The sequence below is a fragment of the Condylostylus longicornis genome, unplaced genomic scaffold (assembly GCF_029603195.1).
Source record: "Condylostylus longicornis isolate FDR11 unplaced genomic scaffold, ASM2960319v2 ptg000026l, whole genome shotgun sequence".
Taxonomy (NCBI): Eukaryota; Metazoa; Arthropoda; class Insecta; order Diptera; family Dolichopodidae; genus Condylostylus; species Condylostylus longicornis.
Window position 1 is genome coordinate 513947 of NW_026577995.1, and position 19643 is coordinate 533589.

A 19643-nucleotide genomic window follows, 5' to 3' on the forward strand; every position below is an offset into this window, starting at 1 on the left:
ATTTTTGAGTTAAATATTTTTAGAACCAAATTTCATTAAATAAAATTATTTACTCACTTCAAAATTATCGATTTGGCACAAAAGAACAAAGATTACCAGTTGAAATTTTTTTTATTATAAAAATAGCTAAAAAATTTTTATAATGTGACTGGCACGTGACATTTTTTGTTTTTTGCATTATCGGTTATACTACAAAATATAGATATCAGCTGTTGGCAACATTAAAAATTTGTTAACTGCAATATCGATTAAAATGCAAAAGAATTCAAGGTGCAATTTTACGTTATCGATTACACCTTATAAAAAATTAAAATGAAAAATATCTTATAATTTTGTATTAAACGAAAAATTGTACTTGTTATATGAAATTTAAGTTGTTGATTTCTGAATGAAAAGCGTACAATATAATTATAACTAAATTGAATTTAAAAACCTACTTATGTATAAAAAAACCTACTTAGCTCTTTATAAAAGAAATTTTCAGTTATTAAAATAATTTTCGTTGTTAAACATTAATAAAATTTTTTTATAAATTAATAAGAAGTACTTAATATACTGATTTTTAACTAATATTGTTATATTTATTTTGCAGTTATACTTGTGGACACGATATACATATTTTCCAACAAAATTTCACAATGAAACTGTTATACAACGTCCTATTAATTTCTCTAATTTTAATTAAATTCAGTTGTGCAGGTAATTTTTAATGTTTTCTTTTTAAAATATACAAACTAAAATTTATATATATATTTTTTTTTATTTTTAGATAAACCAGCTTGCTTTTTGCAGCCAGATACTGGACCATGTTATGGGGCATTTACCCGATATTATTTTAATCCTTGTACAGGTCAGTGTGAACTATTTAGTTATGGAGGATGTGGAGGAAATGCAAATAATTTCAAAACATTAGAAGATTGTCAAAAAGAATGTATAAAATAATGAAATAAAGAGAAAATAAATAAAAATTAATTAATAATAGTGGGTGCACATTCTTTATTATAAAATGAGTAGAGGTTTATGGTAAATGAATATAAAAATAAAATGTGAGTAATAATTTCGAGTTGTCATACTATTACACAAAGGGATTACTTAGTTTCTAAGTGCAGAAGAAAATAATTTTCTTTTATTTTTGTAAAGTATAATTGCTCTGACGTTTTATTATGACTATTTTTGATTTGTTTGCCTGATTTTTTTAATATTATGGCTATAGCATCTATCGCGTAGCCGGTAATTTTACAAAAATTAAAGATATTATTGTAATCCCGTTAATATTATTGCACTAATTAATTCGAATGTACTTAATAAAAAAGAATATGATAGAAAGATATTTTCGGAAAAGCTGTCGGTTTGAGTTCATATATTTACATATTGAAGAGAAAATATCCGGACACCAAGGCTAAGTAAATAATTTTACAGCATAAACAAGGCACCAATTGAATAATTAACGTTTTTGTCTTGATATTTTTAATTTTTCGAGTTTTTATAAAAATTTTTACAATTACACATACACATACACATCAAATACATATTAAATAATTTTCGCATTAATAATAAAAATCGTGTATGACATATAAAAGTTTAAGTACTTATTTTATAACCAACATTCTTTTTCATCAAATTAACAGTTAAACGTATAAGCACGCGGTATTTTTTCCAATTTAACTTCGCAATGAAATTTATAATTTCGCTAATTCTAATTAAATTTAGTTGTGCTGGTAATTTTTGGGGTTTTCTTTTTAAAATACAAAGGAGATTAATGTTTTTTTTTTTCTCACAGATAAATGCATTTGTTTTTTGAAGCCGGATACTGGACCATGCGATGGAGCGTTCACTCGATATTATTTTAATTCTTGTACATGTCAATGCGAACGATTTAGTTATGGAGGATGCGGAGGTAATGAAAATAATTTCGATACATTAGTAGAATGTCAAAATAAATGCATGAAATAAGAAAACAAAGCGAAAATAATTATTTTTATTTTTACCTATGATTTTTATTCAACAGTAACAGTTTGTTTTTGAGTAAATAATGTAGCCAATGGGATTTATGATTTTTAAAAAGGCACAATTTCCGTTAACAATTTAATTCCTTAAATCAGGTATTTATAGCAACTTTGGGGCGACTACCGAAAATGATTAATTGAAACCTAATTCTCATATCATATAATTTTGCATAAATTTAGGAGTAATCTTAAAGTAGTACGTAACACATTTACGAAGATATTTCTAAAACTTGAATTTCATTACTAATATTAATTTAGTTAGAAAAGCGATATTAGTTTATTTAGGAAGACGATTACGACCACATTTTTGCCTTTATATAATTTCAATCGAATTTATTATATCAAAAAAATAGGAGACGCAAAATTGACATTTTTCAAAATTTGAGAGTGTTGAGAAAGAAGTTACAGAGAAAATTTATTAAACCATAATGTACTCGTAAGAAGATATTATTATTGTTATATAAAACAACTGTTTATTTCAATGCTTATTTGCATATTCAACATACATAAATGATATACAGACATTAAGTCCAAATCAATAATTAAGAACATAAACAGAGCACCAGTTGAGTAATTAAAATTTTCGCGTTAAAAATGAATTTTTTAATACTTTCAATTTTTTAAAATAACTGCGGTTTTTTGAGTTTTTATAAAACCTGATCAAACTTTTTACAATTTCTGAAACATGACCATATTTATTAAATAATATTGAAAACCATAATAAAAATTTAATTATAAAAGTTTAAGTATTTATTTTATAACTGACATTCTTTTCAATAAAATTAACAGTTAAACGTATAAACGCGGTATTTTTCCGAAAATAGTTTCGCAATGAAATTGTTCTACAACGTGCTGTTATTTTCGCTGATCTTAATTAAATTGAGTTGTGCGGGTAATTTTTGGTGTTTTTTTTTTAAATACAAAATTATAGATTTATCTTTTTTTGTTTAATGCAGATAAATCGATTTGTTTTTTGAAACCAGATACTGGACCATGTAAAGCATTATTCTTTCGATATTATTTTAATCCTTGTACATGTCAATGTGAATCATTTTATTATGGTGGATGCGAGGGTAACGCAAATAATTTCCAAACATTAGATGAATGTCAAAATAAATGCATGAAATAAGAAAATAAAGAGAAAAAAAATAAGAATCAATTTTTGTTAGTGTGTTCAGTCCCATTTAAAGCACATTATAATTACGTATACGCGGAAGAGATGAGACGAAATTTACAATTTACGTGAGACGAAATATTTTCAGTTCGATCATTCAAATATTTATTATTTAATTTGAGTAATAAGAGAAACTGCGACAAATAGAGACTTTCAAGCTGATATTCAAAAGAATAGGGTGGTCACATCATTGTGATTGTAAGTTTTATTTTATTGAAAAAAAAATTATATGGATAACATCGACTGAAAAACATGGTTTTGTGCCACAAAATTTTCCCGTAATAAAGTTACATTTTTTTCTATCTTCTCCCATTTTTTTGACTTTAGAAAATTTAAATTCTTAATTGCATTTTGATTCGTTGAACATCAAAATTTTAAAATGCTTATATGCTTACACAATTTATTGCAAAGTTCTATTTTCCTTGCCAATAAACCTTGTGAGCAAGAAAAAGTGCAATGTAGTGAAATATTGATGCTAAAGCTGTCACGTAAACAAAAGTTACCATAAGATTTTCTGCTAGATTTTTTAAGAAATAACTCCCTTTTCATCAGACTTACTACTCGTATCAGATTTTTTGAAAATAAAATGGAAACAAATAATTTTTGAAAAAATTTTAAGCAGCAATCATCTAATTTTTAATTTGGTTATAATTTTAGTTGACGTTAATTTTAAAACTTAGCAACTTAGGGTTGTATAGCACCTACCCAGACCTGTTGTCCAAATTGGTCAAATTACAATTGCAGCCGCTCTGGGCAGAAAACAATTCTTTTCTGAAAGTTTGAATTGTTTCCGATCGGGTGGACAGACGTACACATTTTTTTAGAGCTATTCGGGTTAGATAAAAAATCGAGTTCGTGTTATTACTTGCTATTTGCCAAACTGGGTAAATTGGATTCCCTTTTTTGTAGATTTGGCGGAATAGTGAAGAAACAGCTGTACACATTCTCAGTGACACTGTCCTGCTCTGGTCGGCAAAAGGCTCGGATTGTTTGGGCGGTACTTTCTCGGAGCTCAATTCGCTCAGAAATATCTTCGGGTATTTACTTGAGATGAGTGGGTTATGCGGCTAGAGCAATAAGCCATGGTTGGTTTTGGTGGTCGTAGGGAAGGTGTTCTTTTGTCTATATTTCTCTTCAATAATCTGTAATTTACTCATTTGAACTCCCAAATAAAACATTTTTTTTTTAATTAAAATATTAAAAAACTATTGATTATTATAAAATGATCTTTGGCCATGAATGATTCATTGCAAATAAATTTTAATATTAGTAAATATTTTCGAAATTGCTTTCATATCATAATATAAACAATTGCAACAATTCGTGAAAGAACTAAAGATGAACTATAGAAAAATTATTAAGTAAGCACACAAAACAATCACATTTCAGACGGACAGAACAAAAAATAAACTTCTGTTGTCTTTAATTTTTTTTTTTCATTTTTTCAATTCTTTAAACAATTGTTGCAAATATATTTTTAATCATCGATATTGTATGATGTAATCATAAATCTATTAAAATGTAAAATAAACACCGGTAATAAAAACAAAAAAAAATATTTTTTTTATTATGAAAACCTCACCAGGTAATTTAATCATCTAATTTTTAATTTGGTTATAATTTTAGTTGACGTTAATTTTGACGTAAAGTCTGAGATAATTTTAGTTTGATATGTAAACAGTTTTTTTGTTGTATAACAGTTATTTTGTTGTATATATGTGAAAGCAGTACCATAGATTTACCAACAAAAAATGAATCAGAAAGAAGAATTTTATGAAAGCAAGAATAAATTTATTACCATTATGTTGATGATTGGATCCAAACTGGAATTCCATATTAAATCATGAATATACAAAAATGTTCACTATGTAGAATAAATAGAATGACTTAAATCAGAAATTAACGTGAAAATAAAGCTAGAATTAATTGAATCTAAAAAAATTTCAAATTACTTTGTATCAAGTGGAAAAACGTGCTTCTTGTAAAAAATATTTTAAATTTTTCCTTATCAATTTTTTAAAATTTACAAAAACCTTCTAATAACCTAAGCTAGATAATTAAAATTTTCGTTTTAATTTATGTACGTTTTTGAGCAATATAAGAAAATTTATTTGTAATTAAATAAAATTTTTTTATTACACAAAAAAAACACGAATGGAAAATGGTTTATATTGGAAGTTTAAGTGTTACCTGCTTATCAATTAATATTTCTTTAAATAGAGTTGTTAGGCGAACACATAATATGAGTTGCACATATTTATTTTTCGGTTGAAGGTGTTGATTTTTTCTTTCAAATAAAATTTCGCAATGAAATTGTTATACAATGTGCTAATAATTTCTCTAATTTTAATTAAATTCAATTGTGCGGGTAATTTTTGGTGTTTTCTTTTTTAAATACAAAGTTATAGATTTTTGTTTTTTTATTTTCCAAAACAGATAAATCAATTTGTTTCTTAGACCAAGATACTGGACCATGTACAGCATTATTTCCTCGATATTTTTTTAATTCATGCACAAATCAATGTGAACAATTTACTTATGGAGGATGCGGTGGAAATGCAAATAATTTCGAAACATTAGAAGATTGTAAAAATAAATGCATAAATTAGGAAAAATTAGTTAAAGTTAGACTCACTTACAAACTTTAGACTCACAGGTTTATCATTTACAAATTTCATATTATAACTCTTAAGTCTGAAGGATAGTCTAAATGTAAGTCCGAGAAAATTTAAAAATTTTTTTCTGTAATTTTTTTATTTTACATATTTGTATTAAAATTTTAATTGACTTTGGAAAATTTTTAATTTTAAATGATTTTAAATAATGGAATATGGAATAATTGTTTTTTTATGAGTTCTGACGTATTTTAAATTCAACATTTTGGTTAATAGTTTAAATTGTAATTTTAATTTATTATAAACAAATTAATTTAAAAAATACACATATACATACATACATTTTCTAAAATTTAATAAAAAAAAAAATAAATTTGAATATAAATTAAAAAGCAAAATTAGAACTATCTCCCCAATGTACTCTTCTATTATTGTCAATATACTGTAAGTGCTCATGTATGGTTTGTAAAGATTTTCGATCTTCATTCATTTCAGCAATTTTTTTATATTTTAATATTAAATACCAGCAACCGAATAAAAGTGCAATTTGAAAGATAATTCCAAAAATGATTAAAGCGACTAGTAAACTTGTATTGATACATATTGTTCCAGGACTCGAATACATAGTATTTTCTAAAAACGAAAAAACAAAAATTTTATTTAGCCAATTTTAATTGTAATTAAATTATAAAAACAAAAAAATAAACATACCAGGCTTTAATGGATTTATAACTAAACCATTATCACCATATACCATTCCCTCTTTACCATCCCATAATGGTTGACCATGAACACTTAAATTCAAACTTAATGGAACTTCAATTTTGGCCAACAATTCAGTTCCATTACCTTCTAATTTTCTTTTTTCACCTATTGATGTCACATATAATGAATTTTGAACTTGTATCGCTTGATCAAATGCTATATTTTCATTTTCATTATCATTATTATCAATATCATCACGTCGTTTTCTTCTTCTACCTAATAAATCTGTACCAATTGGATTTTCACAATTTGATGATGGACATTCCATTAAACAAAATTGTAAAACAGCATCAAAACTAACTAATGATGAACCAGCAAATTTAAATGCATTAAATTTAGCTCTAAGAATTTTTCGATTATTATCAATAATTTCATCTAATTGTGGAAATATTGCTGGATCTGTTGGACAACCATTTTTATCAATTAAATGAAATATTTGTCCATTTGATTTTGCTATTAATGATGATACTTTAAAATCATAATATTTATCAATTGGTGATTCAATAATACGAAATTCTAAATTTTGTCCAATTTGAACATCATTTGTTTCAAATTGTTTATTTAAATCTATTATTTGCATTGATATTGCACTTGTACGATTTGTTGTAGTATTTAAAAAGATTTGTTCTTGACGGGGAGTTCGTTCCCTAAAAAAAAATAGACAAAAATTAAAACTTATTAGAAATAGAAGCTTATCTTAAATTAAATATTTACTAACGTTTCTTGGAAATCTTTTTCCGGAGGTGATACAGTTACAGCTTCAAGTGCTAATGCATTTGGTAATTTATTATCAGTTGAAGTTATAATACAGCCAACTTTTATTATACGATCACCTTGTGTTTGAACGTTTGCATTGTATTGAACAACAAGTAATGTCGAAATAAATGTTCTAAAAAATTGAAAATAAAATTTTTTAACAAATATTCAAGAATACCAAACACCTTTACTGTATATGTACCTTTTATAAGACGGAGTAACTTCATAAGCTCTAAGTATTCCACATTGACTTTCTTTTTGTTCTGTTCCAATTGGTAATCGTAATATCGTACTGAAATTACAAAGCAATCATTGAGCATTATAGTCACTTCGTTTCAGAAACATTGCTATTTAATTTGTCATATTAACTTACTTCATTCCATTTCCTTCAGCAAAACAGTCCTCAGAATGTGAGTTCACATATAATTTACCTCGGAACCAATCTCTTGTTACAAATTTTATAACCATCTCATCATTTGTGCACTGCACAGAAACTGTTCATAAATAATATAAATTGGTATTAAATTAGTTGAGTTGATATGAAAAGTGAAAGAGTGTTCAAGTGTTAATGTTAGTGTAGCTATCTTGATACATTTGACAGCTTTTAACCAACGGCGCATTTACATCTTACGCACAGTTTAGCTTTTATTTTAATTAAAAACAAAAACAAAGAAACCAAAATTTACTTACCGTTAAGACAATTTACGCGTCTTAAGTAAATTGAATTCTCTTTTAATTTTAAAGCTTTAGAACCAATTGAAATGAAATTTTCCGAATGAAGATAACATTGAGATTTTCTATCATCAGTTTCATATTGTATAAATGAAGCACCTTGACAATGGAATCGAATTTCTTTTGAACAGTTTTCTTGGCACTGTTATACAAGTATATATAGAAAAAAAACCGCATTTTGTTAATTTAATAATTTTTTTTTTAATAAATATATTTTTAATATTATGGTGATTCAGTTTATTATTATGCTTATATAATAAATAATTAAAAAAAAAAAAATATTTTAATTTTCATATTATTCAATAATATTACCTGTTTTTGTGTTAATCCATCATATCGGATTTCAGGTATTATAAACGTGCTATTTGAATATAATTCATATGAACAGTTAATATTTTCAATTGGTTTGGCTACACATTGATTTTCAATATATTCTTCATCTATTAAACCCGATTTATATGAATCTGGTGATTGATTTTTATCTTTGTCATTTAATACGCAACTACCAAGAATTTCACCGGATGATATTACATCACTGAATCTATTCGTGAAGTATATAGGAATTAAAATTTCAATTATTTAATAATTTTTTTGATCTTGTTTACATACTGTTGTTTATATGCTACATTATGTTTTAGAAATACTTGTAAAATATCATATTAAATCAAATTCAAGCATAAAAGGAATGTAACAAAAATAGATGAAAACGTTTCAGTGGACAACTGAATTATTACTTAAATCTTCACCTTTGTACACCTTTGTTTAAGGTTTAGTTCGGGGCAAAATAAATCCCTCAGGTCTCGGTGTATTGTCGCTTATTTCTGCAATCTAATCTAAAGGTTTAATTCGACACTTTCCACCCAAATTTCACAGAACTATTCAAATAAGTTTTAAAATTATTTCAAAATTATATTTTAGGGTTGTATAGCACCTACCCAGACCTGTTGTCCAAATTGGTCAAATTACAATTGCAGCCGCTCTGGGCAGAAAACAATTCTTTTCTGAAAGTTTGAATTGTTTCCGATCGGGTGGACAGACGTACACATTTTTTTAGAGCTATTCGGGTTAGATAAAAAATCGAGTTCGTGTTATTACTTGCTATTTGCCAAACTGGGTAAATTGGATTCCCTTTTTTGTAGATTTGGCGGAATAGTGAAGAAACAGCTGTACACATTCTCAGTGACACTGTCCTGCTCTGGTCGGCAAAAGGCTCGGATTGTTTGGGCGGTACTTTCTCGGAGCTCAATTCGCTCAGAAATATCTTCGGGTATTTACTTGAGATGAGTGGGTTATGCGGCTAGAGCAATAAGCCATGGTTGGTTTTGGTGGTCGTAGGGAAGGTGTTCTTTTGTCTATATTTCTCTTCAATAATCTGTAATTTACTCATTTGAACTCCCAAATAAAACATTTTTTTTTTAATTAAAATATTAAAAAACTATTGATTATTATAAAATGATCTTTGGCCATGAATGATTCATTGCAAATAAATTTTAATATTAGTAAATATTTTCGAAATTGCTTTCATATCATAATATAAACAATTGCAACAATTCGTGAAAGAACTAAAGATGAACTATAGAAAAATTATTAAGTAAGCACACAAAACAATCACATTTCAGACGGACAGAACAAAAAATAAACTTCTGTTGTCTTTAATTTTTTTTTTTCATTTTTTCAATTCTTTAAACAATTGTTGCAAATATATTTTTAATCATCGATATTGTATGATGTAATCATAAATCTATTAAAATGTAAAAGAAACACCGGTAATAAAAACAAAAAAAAATATTTTTTTTATTATGAAAACCTCACCAGGTAATTTATCTTCTTCATACTGTACAAATTAAGCACATAAAAAATGTACGAGCACGTTATTACGTTGTAAGCAGTACACTATGGTTTGATTCACGTACACTAATATTCCCTTTAATTTGATAATCATGCTCTATGTTTGTCGATATTTTTGTTTTTCACCTTATTTGTTTTTTTTTTTTAATTTCATTAGATGCGGTATTCAAATTTTGAAATTTTATTTGTAATGCCTTAAAAACCGTGTAATTTTAGTGATTAATACGCATTACAATGCGAGTAGCACATTTGTCTATTATAAATAATTATTGTCATAATTATTTTTCTATTTGCATTGAATTGTTTTGCCAGCATTACTTTATTCCTGAATTATTATTGTATAAAGATTTCATTTTGTTTGGAGTTTCGTTAATAAAAAAGTTTTCAATTTTCGTATTATTGCAATACTCAAATGAGAGTCCATGTCGGGCGTCATTTTATCTATTGAACATTACACACCGAATGAATAACTAAAAAATCAGAACTTATATTTCACTTTGTTTTAATTTCAGTTAGAGGTGTGCACAAGTATTGAAAAAAATGTGTTCAATTTACGTTATTATATGATATTCAAACGAAACTCCCTGTCGGGCGCCATTTTCTCTATTGAACATTACACACTGAATATCTAAAACATATAAGAGCTTATATTCCCCTTGCTTTTAATTTCAGTTAGAAGCACCACAAGTATTGAAAAAAATGTGTTCAATTTACAATATTATATGAATCAATGAAATCCCATGAACTCAAATGAAACACCATATCGGGCGCCAATTTTTCTAATCAACGTTCCACATCGAATATCTAACTAACCAAAATTAATAGTGTTCAACTTATATTATTATAATATGAAAATAAAAACAAACTCCATGTCGGGTGGCATTATCTCTAATGAATACCACATACTGCATTATGTAAAATATCAAAATTATACGAAAATATTAGAGGGACGATAAGCAGAACAAGTTCCAGAAAAGCTTTCAAAATTTCTAGGAAATTAGATGAATATATTTAGTACAAATTTTATAATCATCTCATCATCAATGTATTACACAGCGATTTGACAAAAAAACATTGGAACAAGGAAATAATAGAATAAAATTATAAATGTACTAAGTGTGTACGCATGTTGATACTACCACCTAATCCACATTTACAACAATTGGTTAAAATACTCTATAGTTGAAAGAGAATAACAAAAATTACTAACAAACATTACAATAAAATTCTTTTTTCATTATTCTAATGAAGATAGTTTTACTTTGTGTTCGTAAAATGTGTATAAACTCCTATAATAAGTATTCCTAAATTACATACATGGGTGTACAATTAAATTACGATATTTGAATACATATACGAATAATAATAATAATAATAATAATAATATGATATAGAACACATATAGATATAAAATATATTTATAATAAAATTTTAATATTTTTTTTTTTGCGCCTTAAATTATAAATCTAACCTTGCCTGATTATTTTTATATGATGGTGTAAATGTTGCCGATAAACAAGTGAATTCTGTTTCAAAAATACATCTTTCTGCACATTCACGCTTCGTGACTAATGATTTAACCATTTTCTTTCCTTGATATATTAATTTACTGCCGGGAATTTTAATTATTGGCCAAAATTTTCCCTTACAATTATCCGGAACTAAAAAAACAAAAATATTCAAATAATGATTATATTGACTGCTTCTACAATATCATTATTATACGCGATATGAAAAAATATTACCAAGTATGTAAAGTGATTCTACATTATTTTAATTAAATATCAACATTTTTTTTTTTAATTCTATTTATTGAGCATTTTATTTATCTTAATTTAATATCTTTGATTCAATAATATTGTTCATTATAACATTATCGTAATTATTATTATTTGCTTACCATTAAGACATGTTTTCTCAAAATAAATTGCATTTTCATCTAGTACTAGGTCAATGTTTTTTTGTATTGTTTCATATTTTATGGATTTATTTACATTTTTAAATTCATAGCACTTTTGTTCATCCATTAAATATACATAACCCATACAGTCTTCATTATTATGACAAATTTTCCAACAATTAAGATTAAGAAGATCCAATGATGTTTTTGTACTTATACTATTATTATTTTCATTGTTTAAATCATTTAAATGAAATGGTGTTAAAAAACTTCGAGAAGGTCGATATCCAATGATTTTTTGAAAATTTATTTGATAATAGGGGCATCTCATTAGGACAGCATCAGTATCTTGTTTTATTATGTTTGTAAATGAAAAAAAAATTAATAAATAAATTTTAATTTAAAAATTTTACAGATAAAATTTATTCAAAAAAAAAAAAATTTATTTTATCTTTTATTTGTAAAATTATTTTAAAAAATCATGTTTAGATATTCTTTATATATATATATGTTTTTAATATTATATACATAATTTCATACTACACGGTATATTCATTAAAAGTATTTAAGTATCTTGGTAATTTTTACTTTATCGTATTGAACTATGGCTCTCTTTAAGTTTATAAGTTAAAGTTCTTAAAAAGTAAAAAAAAAATGATGACACTAATTAATAAAAATGAAGTCTTAGTATTAATAATCTAGTGTTGCCTTCACAATAGTTTTACGAGATATTTTACTATCTATTAACTAACAATTATGCATTTATTCGCGAATTTGTCGATTTCTCTTAAGCTGGAGATTTCGCTAGCGTTTAATATTATGTATGACAAATGGATTTATTCATAAATTTTTTTACACAATGACAGCATTGTATATTATTGAGTAATAACATTCATACTACTATACAATAAAATTCTTTATATTTTTGACAAATTCGCGTAAATGTTAAATCATATTTTCATTCGTTAAATTTTTTGTCAAATTCACCATACATGATATTATTCTACCAAATTCGCTAAGTTACTTAGCGAATTCGCCATATGTAATAAAATAAGGTTTTTAGTTTTTTATTGCTAAACATTTTAGATGTTGGAATACCTACTAAAACCAGTTAATAAATTGTAAAAATAAATTGTGTACATAGTAATAAAGGTAAGTATAGGAATTATTAAAATAGTGTTAAGGTCTCGTTTTCGCTTTTACGGTTACTGACTTAGCGGGGTTCGCTTTTTGTGTAATTATTGAATAAAATTGACATTTTATGACTTCTATTTTGCATGAAATAATTCTGTTCGTAATTTTTTTGTGGAGATCTAAAAATAAAAGAGAAGTTTTTGTGCTTTGACTCGCGTTATTTGGATCTGTTTTGTCCTTCTATTTAACTTGATAACTTATTTTCAAGTTAACTTATTTCTTATTTATTATCTTCTTGATCGCTTGAAAATGAGTTATTTTTAATCAATTCTCCGGGGTTTTTCCGTAGAGTATTTTATTTATCAGTTGACTATATTATCGACTTTAGCATAAGCGATCCAATTAGTTTATGATGTTGTGTTTATTAAATTCACACTCTTCTCTTCACTTTTGGTAATAGACTTTTTAGGACCGGATTTTTCAGAAATTTGAATATTTAGTTGTGTACTATCAAGTGTTGTATTTTGCTGCTATATAGTAAAATGTAATTAATTATCTATGCTGTTTATTTCACCGACCGACCTTACCGTCTTCATAAATAATAACTTTTATTTTGTTGTTATGGTTTATTAATAATGATTTGTTATTGATATTATAAACAATAATCTAGAAATTGTAATTGATTGAAGTTTAATGTGAGCGAATTCCACTCTCTTCTAAGCTAAACAACTAAAAATAGATGACTACTAAGACATTATCTATACTTAACACACAACCTTCCATGGGTATATCAACACACTATATACTATTATATTATATTAAACCTTATATACACAAAATCAAAAATGAATTGTTTTTAATAAATACTTTTAACTTATGTCAACGGAATTGATTACAGGAAGTGGTCTTTGTTAAAATTCGGTAAAAAAAAAACAAAAATGTCAAATTTATTATGAGATTTTTCTTTCATTCTTTTTCTGTTTTTTTGCTCCAATAATAGATTTTTTTTTAATATGCTCGTAAATTCTTCATATAATCACATAATTATTCACATAAGAGAATCTTTAAATATTTACTCACAAAGTAACCATTTAAGTGTGTATGTATGTTTATTTAAAAATAAAGGTGTTAATTAAATAACTATTACATATGCTTTAAATGCCATTAAAGTTAAAAAGTGTCTACAAAAAAATGTTTAATAAAGAAATATGGAAAAAAAACAAAATAAACAAAATATAAAAACAAAGTTATAAAAGCACTACCCTCCTGCCCTTTGTCAAATCTATAAAATTGTTATGACGAGCAAAGATGCGTATGTATGTATAGAGTTTGTGTGTAACAAACTTGTGAAAAAATTTAATGGAATCTTTAATAAAGTTTGAATTTGGAAAGCTATTGTAAATTTAGAAAACTACCAAGTTTCTGCTTTTCATACCAATTGAGCTGCCAGTTTAATTTTTGCAAAAGAAGAGTTTGTGTACTCAGATGAGTTGAGTGTTATTTACTAAGAAACTAAGAAAAAAGAGAGGAATGACTCGAAAATATGGAGAAAAATCTCATTTTCTGTTGCTTCTTGTTATCTCTTTTCTTTGGAATTTGTTGTTTGGTAATGATTGGTAATCAAAATTCGGCAATTTTCCCGAGAGATAAATTATTGCTTTTTTCTCATTTTTATGGTTCAATTGTTCTTAAGATTTTTAATTTATTGTCAGTTTATTTCAAAGGAATATGAATTAGTTTTACGCAGAATGATGCACATACTTATTTTATTAGTTTGTCCGTCTTTGGTATAGAAAGCTTATCTTTTATACACAGATCTTTAGTAGAAATTTATTTCGATTGATGGAAATTTTTATCTAATATGCCATTTTTTAGAACGAAACCAAAAAGTTAGCGACATGCTTCTTCTACTGAGACACGAGTCAAATAAACTTAAAAGAGGGAAAATGGCCGTCAAAAGTAACCTTTAGCTAAAACACACTTTTTTAAATTTTAAGATTTGCATCTAACTAGATTGAACTGTCTTACAAGTTCTGGAATTCTGAAATTCTGACACTAAATATTTTATGGGAAGAACAGTTTATTTCACCTCCATACACCGCCCGAAATTCGTAAATCGCTCGAAACTCGTTGACGCTACCCGAAATTCGTAACTCTATATCAAATTTTAGATTCTCATAATTTTCGGACAAATTTAAAAAAGTAACAATTCTGATTGGTTTACCTTCAAAATTTTATGTATGCTCAATCGAAATTATTTGCTCTACAAAGTACTTATTCATGTATATTGTTAATGCAAACATTATAATTGATTTAAAAATATTTAATTTTAAATTTTTGAGTTTATTTTTGTATTCTTTAAAAACAAAATTTTAAATTCTTTTGCAGAATCTTAAATCACTGAACCATTTCTAATTTTATTTTAAAATTATACATGAAGTATGTCCAAATACTTGCTCTCACATATTTATCTTTAAACTTAAACTCAACTTAAATATATATAGATTTTGTATTTAGAGAATCACGATTTAAAATTGTAAATATTTATTATTAAATTAATTATTAAATATTATGGACTTTTCCATTATTAAATCACAATATTAGAATTTATGATGAGCTCTTTTTGCTTTTGTATTATAAAGACATTTAATTCATGATGAGTAAATTCTAAAATAATTTTATGTCATATATGTAGATTGCATGTTGTCATACTCGATCGTGCTGTTTTGTTGACAATATAACGATTTTAGTACAAACAAATTTTTAAAAAAAGAAAAACAGCAAAATTCAATAATACAAAATGAAACTTTAATAATAATTATGGTAATTCGCATACTTACGTATGTACGTCTGTATCTAGGTACAGTGTACATGTGTACAATATTCCCTGTTAAGCAAAAACTTTGTAAAAAACGTAATGATCATTGTCAAGGTCGTTTTTAAATAATAATTCCAAAAAAAAAATGTACTTAAATTTTTTTTTTTAAATGACCTTTTATTTTGGTATTAATGATAATTGATTTTGTACAATAATTAGTACTAAAATTATAACAAAATTGAGAGTATTTAAAGTGAGAAAGTTATAAGAGAGAGATTTACGAATTTTCGGCCTCAGCTATTCAAATTTTTTAAAGACTTTATATGGTTAAATGAATTTATATTCTCGAAGGGAAATCACATTTCTTTCTGCGAATTAAATGCTATGGACCTAAACCGATTTATATAGGACTCCGGTTGGTTCACGTGAGGGTGGGGATATTGAGATCATGATGCATCATATCGGGCCCAAGTGAATTGGGTGAATCATTGAATGGCCGCGTCAACCTAGCTTAGGTTAGGTAAATTCTAGGTAAGTAATTAGGTTAGGTAAACGTATAAGGGAAATGCCGGCAAATTTATAGATAAATGCATACTGTTTTAAAATTTGTTGTGGGTTATTTAAAGTAAATAAATGGGCATAATACAATTTATAATTATTAATTTTCAATAAAAATGAAGATATCAGGAGTAACTGCTTAAAATGTTACCATATACTAAAGAGGCTGTTTTCTAGCATTTTTTTTTAATTTTTGTTTTAACTAAGAACAAGACTGCTGGGACTTTTTTTAAAATTTTCTGTACACAACTCTTTTTAAATAAAAAATTTATTGAATTATTTTTATTGGCCATCTATGTATAGTTTTTCTAAAGCAATATCATAAATTTTTCACTTAATATTAAGGATGTTTTCGTTCCATATGGCTTATGCTATATGGCTTCAAAATGTCAGAAAAAGAACTTTTTCTTTAACATCTATAAACACTGGCATATAACATACTCAAATCTATGCTTTAGAAAAAACGTGGCTAATGGAAGATATGTATGAATACTTCGGAAAATAATTTCATTTTGGTGAACTCATATGTTATGAGATTATACTTTTCAATTCTAGGAAACGTCAAATTTTTCAGTGACGTAATCAATTTTAATAGATTTAATTAATTTCTCAAGCATCTACCAAACATCCATAGATTTAATTAATAATAATCAAACATATTTCTACCCGTTAAACTTTATTTAGAAGCTCTTTAAGTTGGAACTTTACTTTATAAAACATAAAGGAATTTCTTTGATAAAGATTAAAATTTTGTCATTAATTTCTCTAGGACTCGAATGTTATAGAAATACAAGAAATATTAACTAACAGTTAGAGAAAATCTTAAGAACCAGAATCTTAAGAACCAGCTTAATAATCTCTCGATATCTGACCTTTAGTTTGCTACATCAAATATTTTAAGCCGGAGCTAGTTGAAACTTAATAGACGGTAAAGAAATGCAAAAACTATATATGTATACAGTAGAGTATCTTTAATTATAATGCAGAGAAAAAATTATATCTTTAGTAGACTTCTTTAATTATAATTGCTTGCTCAGCTTAAATACTAATCACATCTTACGAGTATAACAATTTTAATTCTTTACGACCTGTTTCATTAATCTCTTTATAATACTCGTATCAATATAAAGTGAAGTCATGTGATATTTTCCAACCAGTAAATTACATTTGAACATGCATGGCATCACTGTCTCGTTGCAGATAAAAACTCAAATATTGGAACAGTTTTCATATAACAAAAAAAAACATTGTTTTTTTTCTTTTATACTTACATTTTAAATAAATATCTACTAAAAGTATTAAAGTGAAGCGAATTAAAAACAAATATGATTTCTCCATCGCTTTTCAAATTTTAATTTTTTTGATTTTAATTTTTTATTTTGTTGCATCGTTATGAAAAATAATTAAAGCACATCACTCACTATATATGTATGTATACATACAGTTGTACTTGTAATCAAAGCACTGTAAAATTTATCGTGTTTGAATTTTTTTTAATTTCACTTTTTTTTTAATTATATCTTAAATAATTTTTCAAAAATTAATTAAAAAAAATTTTCACTTTCATGAGAAAAAATTTTTTATTTTTTTTTTTAATTTTTTCTTTTTTTTTTTTTTAATTTTAAATAACAAAATCGGCAAATTGCAATTAATATGAAAAAGGAAATGAATTTATTAAAAATTAATTTATCCGAAAAAATTAAAGCATTAAAAAATGTAAGGAAAATTTTTATGTAAATACTTTTTAATTGCACGCAATTTTACTGTTACAACACTTTAGTTTATGTGTGAATCGTACCTTTCTGTGCAAATTTAGTTTTTAATATAACAAATTATTAAATTTTATAATTTAATTTTTATTTCACAAATAATTCCACAACCAAATTTAAAGGCTGACGTCCAAAAATTTAAAAAAGAATTTTATTTTTTTTTTTGTTACTGTTATACGCACAATTTCCAACTTTTTCAACTTTGTCTTCCAAAATTTACGCATAAATTTAATTAATAAATAAATTTTATGGTGTTAATTAAAAAAAAAATAAGAAAAAAATATTAAATAAATTTTTCCGTGTCAAAAATTATAAAAAAAAAAATCACAGGAGTAATTTTGAATTTTCTTTATAGAAAAATTATTGAATTTTTTTTAATTAAATAAAATTATTAAAAAATAATTTTATTTCGCACATTTAATATTGGATTACAATTTTCAAATTCAAATTAAAATTAAATTAATTAACACTTTGTTTTTCGATAATTTCTTTTAAAAATAAATGCGTTTTTGCGTTTGCAATAAAAGTTTTCATTCATCGAAATTCACTACCGTATTATATAACATTTTAGATAACTATAGAAATATCGTAATTAAAAATTTTCAATTATATAAAAAATATTTTATTTCTTATGATTTTTTATAATTTTTTTTTTTATATATTTAATTTCTCTCGGATTACTGTGTTTAATTTTAAGTAGCTTTTAATTCAAATGCTATGATCAATTTGATAGATTGTCGAGAATAAACTAATAAGCGAGTATTAAATTAAAAAGATGAGCTTATTCAACCGAAACTTCATAATAGTAAAAAAAAAGTAAAAATATAAAAATGAGCAGCTAGCTACTAGGAGAAGTAAAAAATTAAAAAAAAAAAATTGAAAGCTCTCTTATTTTTTTTTATTATGTTTGTGTTTTTGTTTTTGAATAACTATTATTATTATTTTCTTTCAATACAAGTTAGTATTCAGATTCAGGAATTATTTGTATTACAAAATGAATTCAAAGTACATATAAAGATTTTGAATTTTGATCTACACGCTAAACGCAGAATGTATTATAATCCTATGCTCGCACATATATTTTATTTATGTGGACATAGGATTGTTATCAAAACCGAATACAACTACTCTTTATCGTATAAGCTACTTCCCTTTAATTTGAATAGAAATTAAATTTCGACCTTTAATTTGTTTTCATGAACAATTAACAAATTGTGACTTAGAATAGTTGCGCTCTAGACAGGCGAATTTTACTTAAATTTATTGCAATTCAATATCAATTGTGCTAAAATATAGAACTTAACTCCTCTCACGTATAATAATTTAATACCATATTTAAAATTTTAAATATTTACAAAAGAAAAATTTTAATGTAGAATCACGTCTATATTATGTGCTAATATGGCAGTAAAATAAGAAACACAACAGTAGAAAATGAAAGTTAAAAAAAAATTTTGATTTGTAACAAACGAACAGCGAAAAATATTCTTTTAAGCAAATTATATAAAATAATTCATATTTAGAAAAATTTTGTTTTCAGAAATCTATTTAAAATTATGGAAAAAAAA

At 25.3% G+C, this 19643-nt stretch overlaps 2 protein-coding genes across 2 annotated transcripts; one reads left to right on the plus strand and one right to left on the minus strand.

Moving 5' to 3' along the window:
• The first annotated feature begins 253 nt into the window (after positions 1 to 253).
• Positions 254 to 3135, plus strand: LOC129607029 (tissue factor pathway inhibitor 2-like). The gene is made up of 5 exons (XM_055517720.1): positions 254 to 270; positions 692 to 699; positions 770 to 931; positions 1781 to 1897; positions 2963 to 3135. The coding sequence occupies exons 1-5, from the start codon at positions 254 to 256 to the stop codon at positions 3133 to 3135; spliced, it is 477 nt and encodes a 158-aa protein (XP_055373695.1).
• A 2936-nt stretch (positions 3136 to 6071) lies between these two features.
• On the minus strand, positions 6072 to 17886 carry LOC129607108 (uncharacterized). The gene is made up of 10 exons (XM_055517843.1): positions 17578 to 17886; positions 11797 to 12144; positions 11368 to 11557; positions 8361 to 8589; positions 8007 to 8190; positions 7690 to 7810; positions 7519 to 7608; positions 7279 to 7449; positions 6507 to 7207; positions 6072 to 6428 (listed from the first exon to the last, which is right to left on the minus strand). Exons 1-10 carry the CDS (start codon positions 17642 to 17644, stop codon positions 6181 to 6183), a joined length of 2349 nt encoding a protein of 782 aa, XP_055373818.1. The 5' UTR covers positions 17645 to 17886; the 3' UTR covers positions 6072 to 6180.
• Positions 17887 to 19643: the final 1757 nt, after the last annotated feature.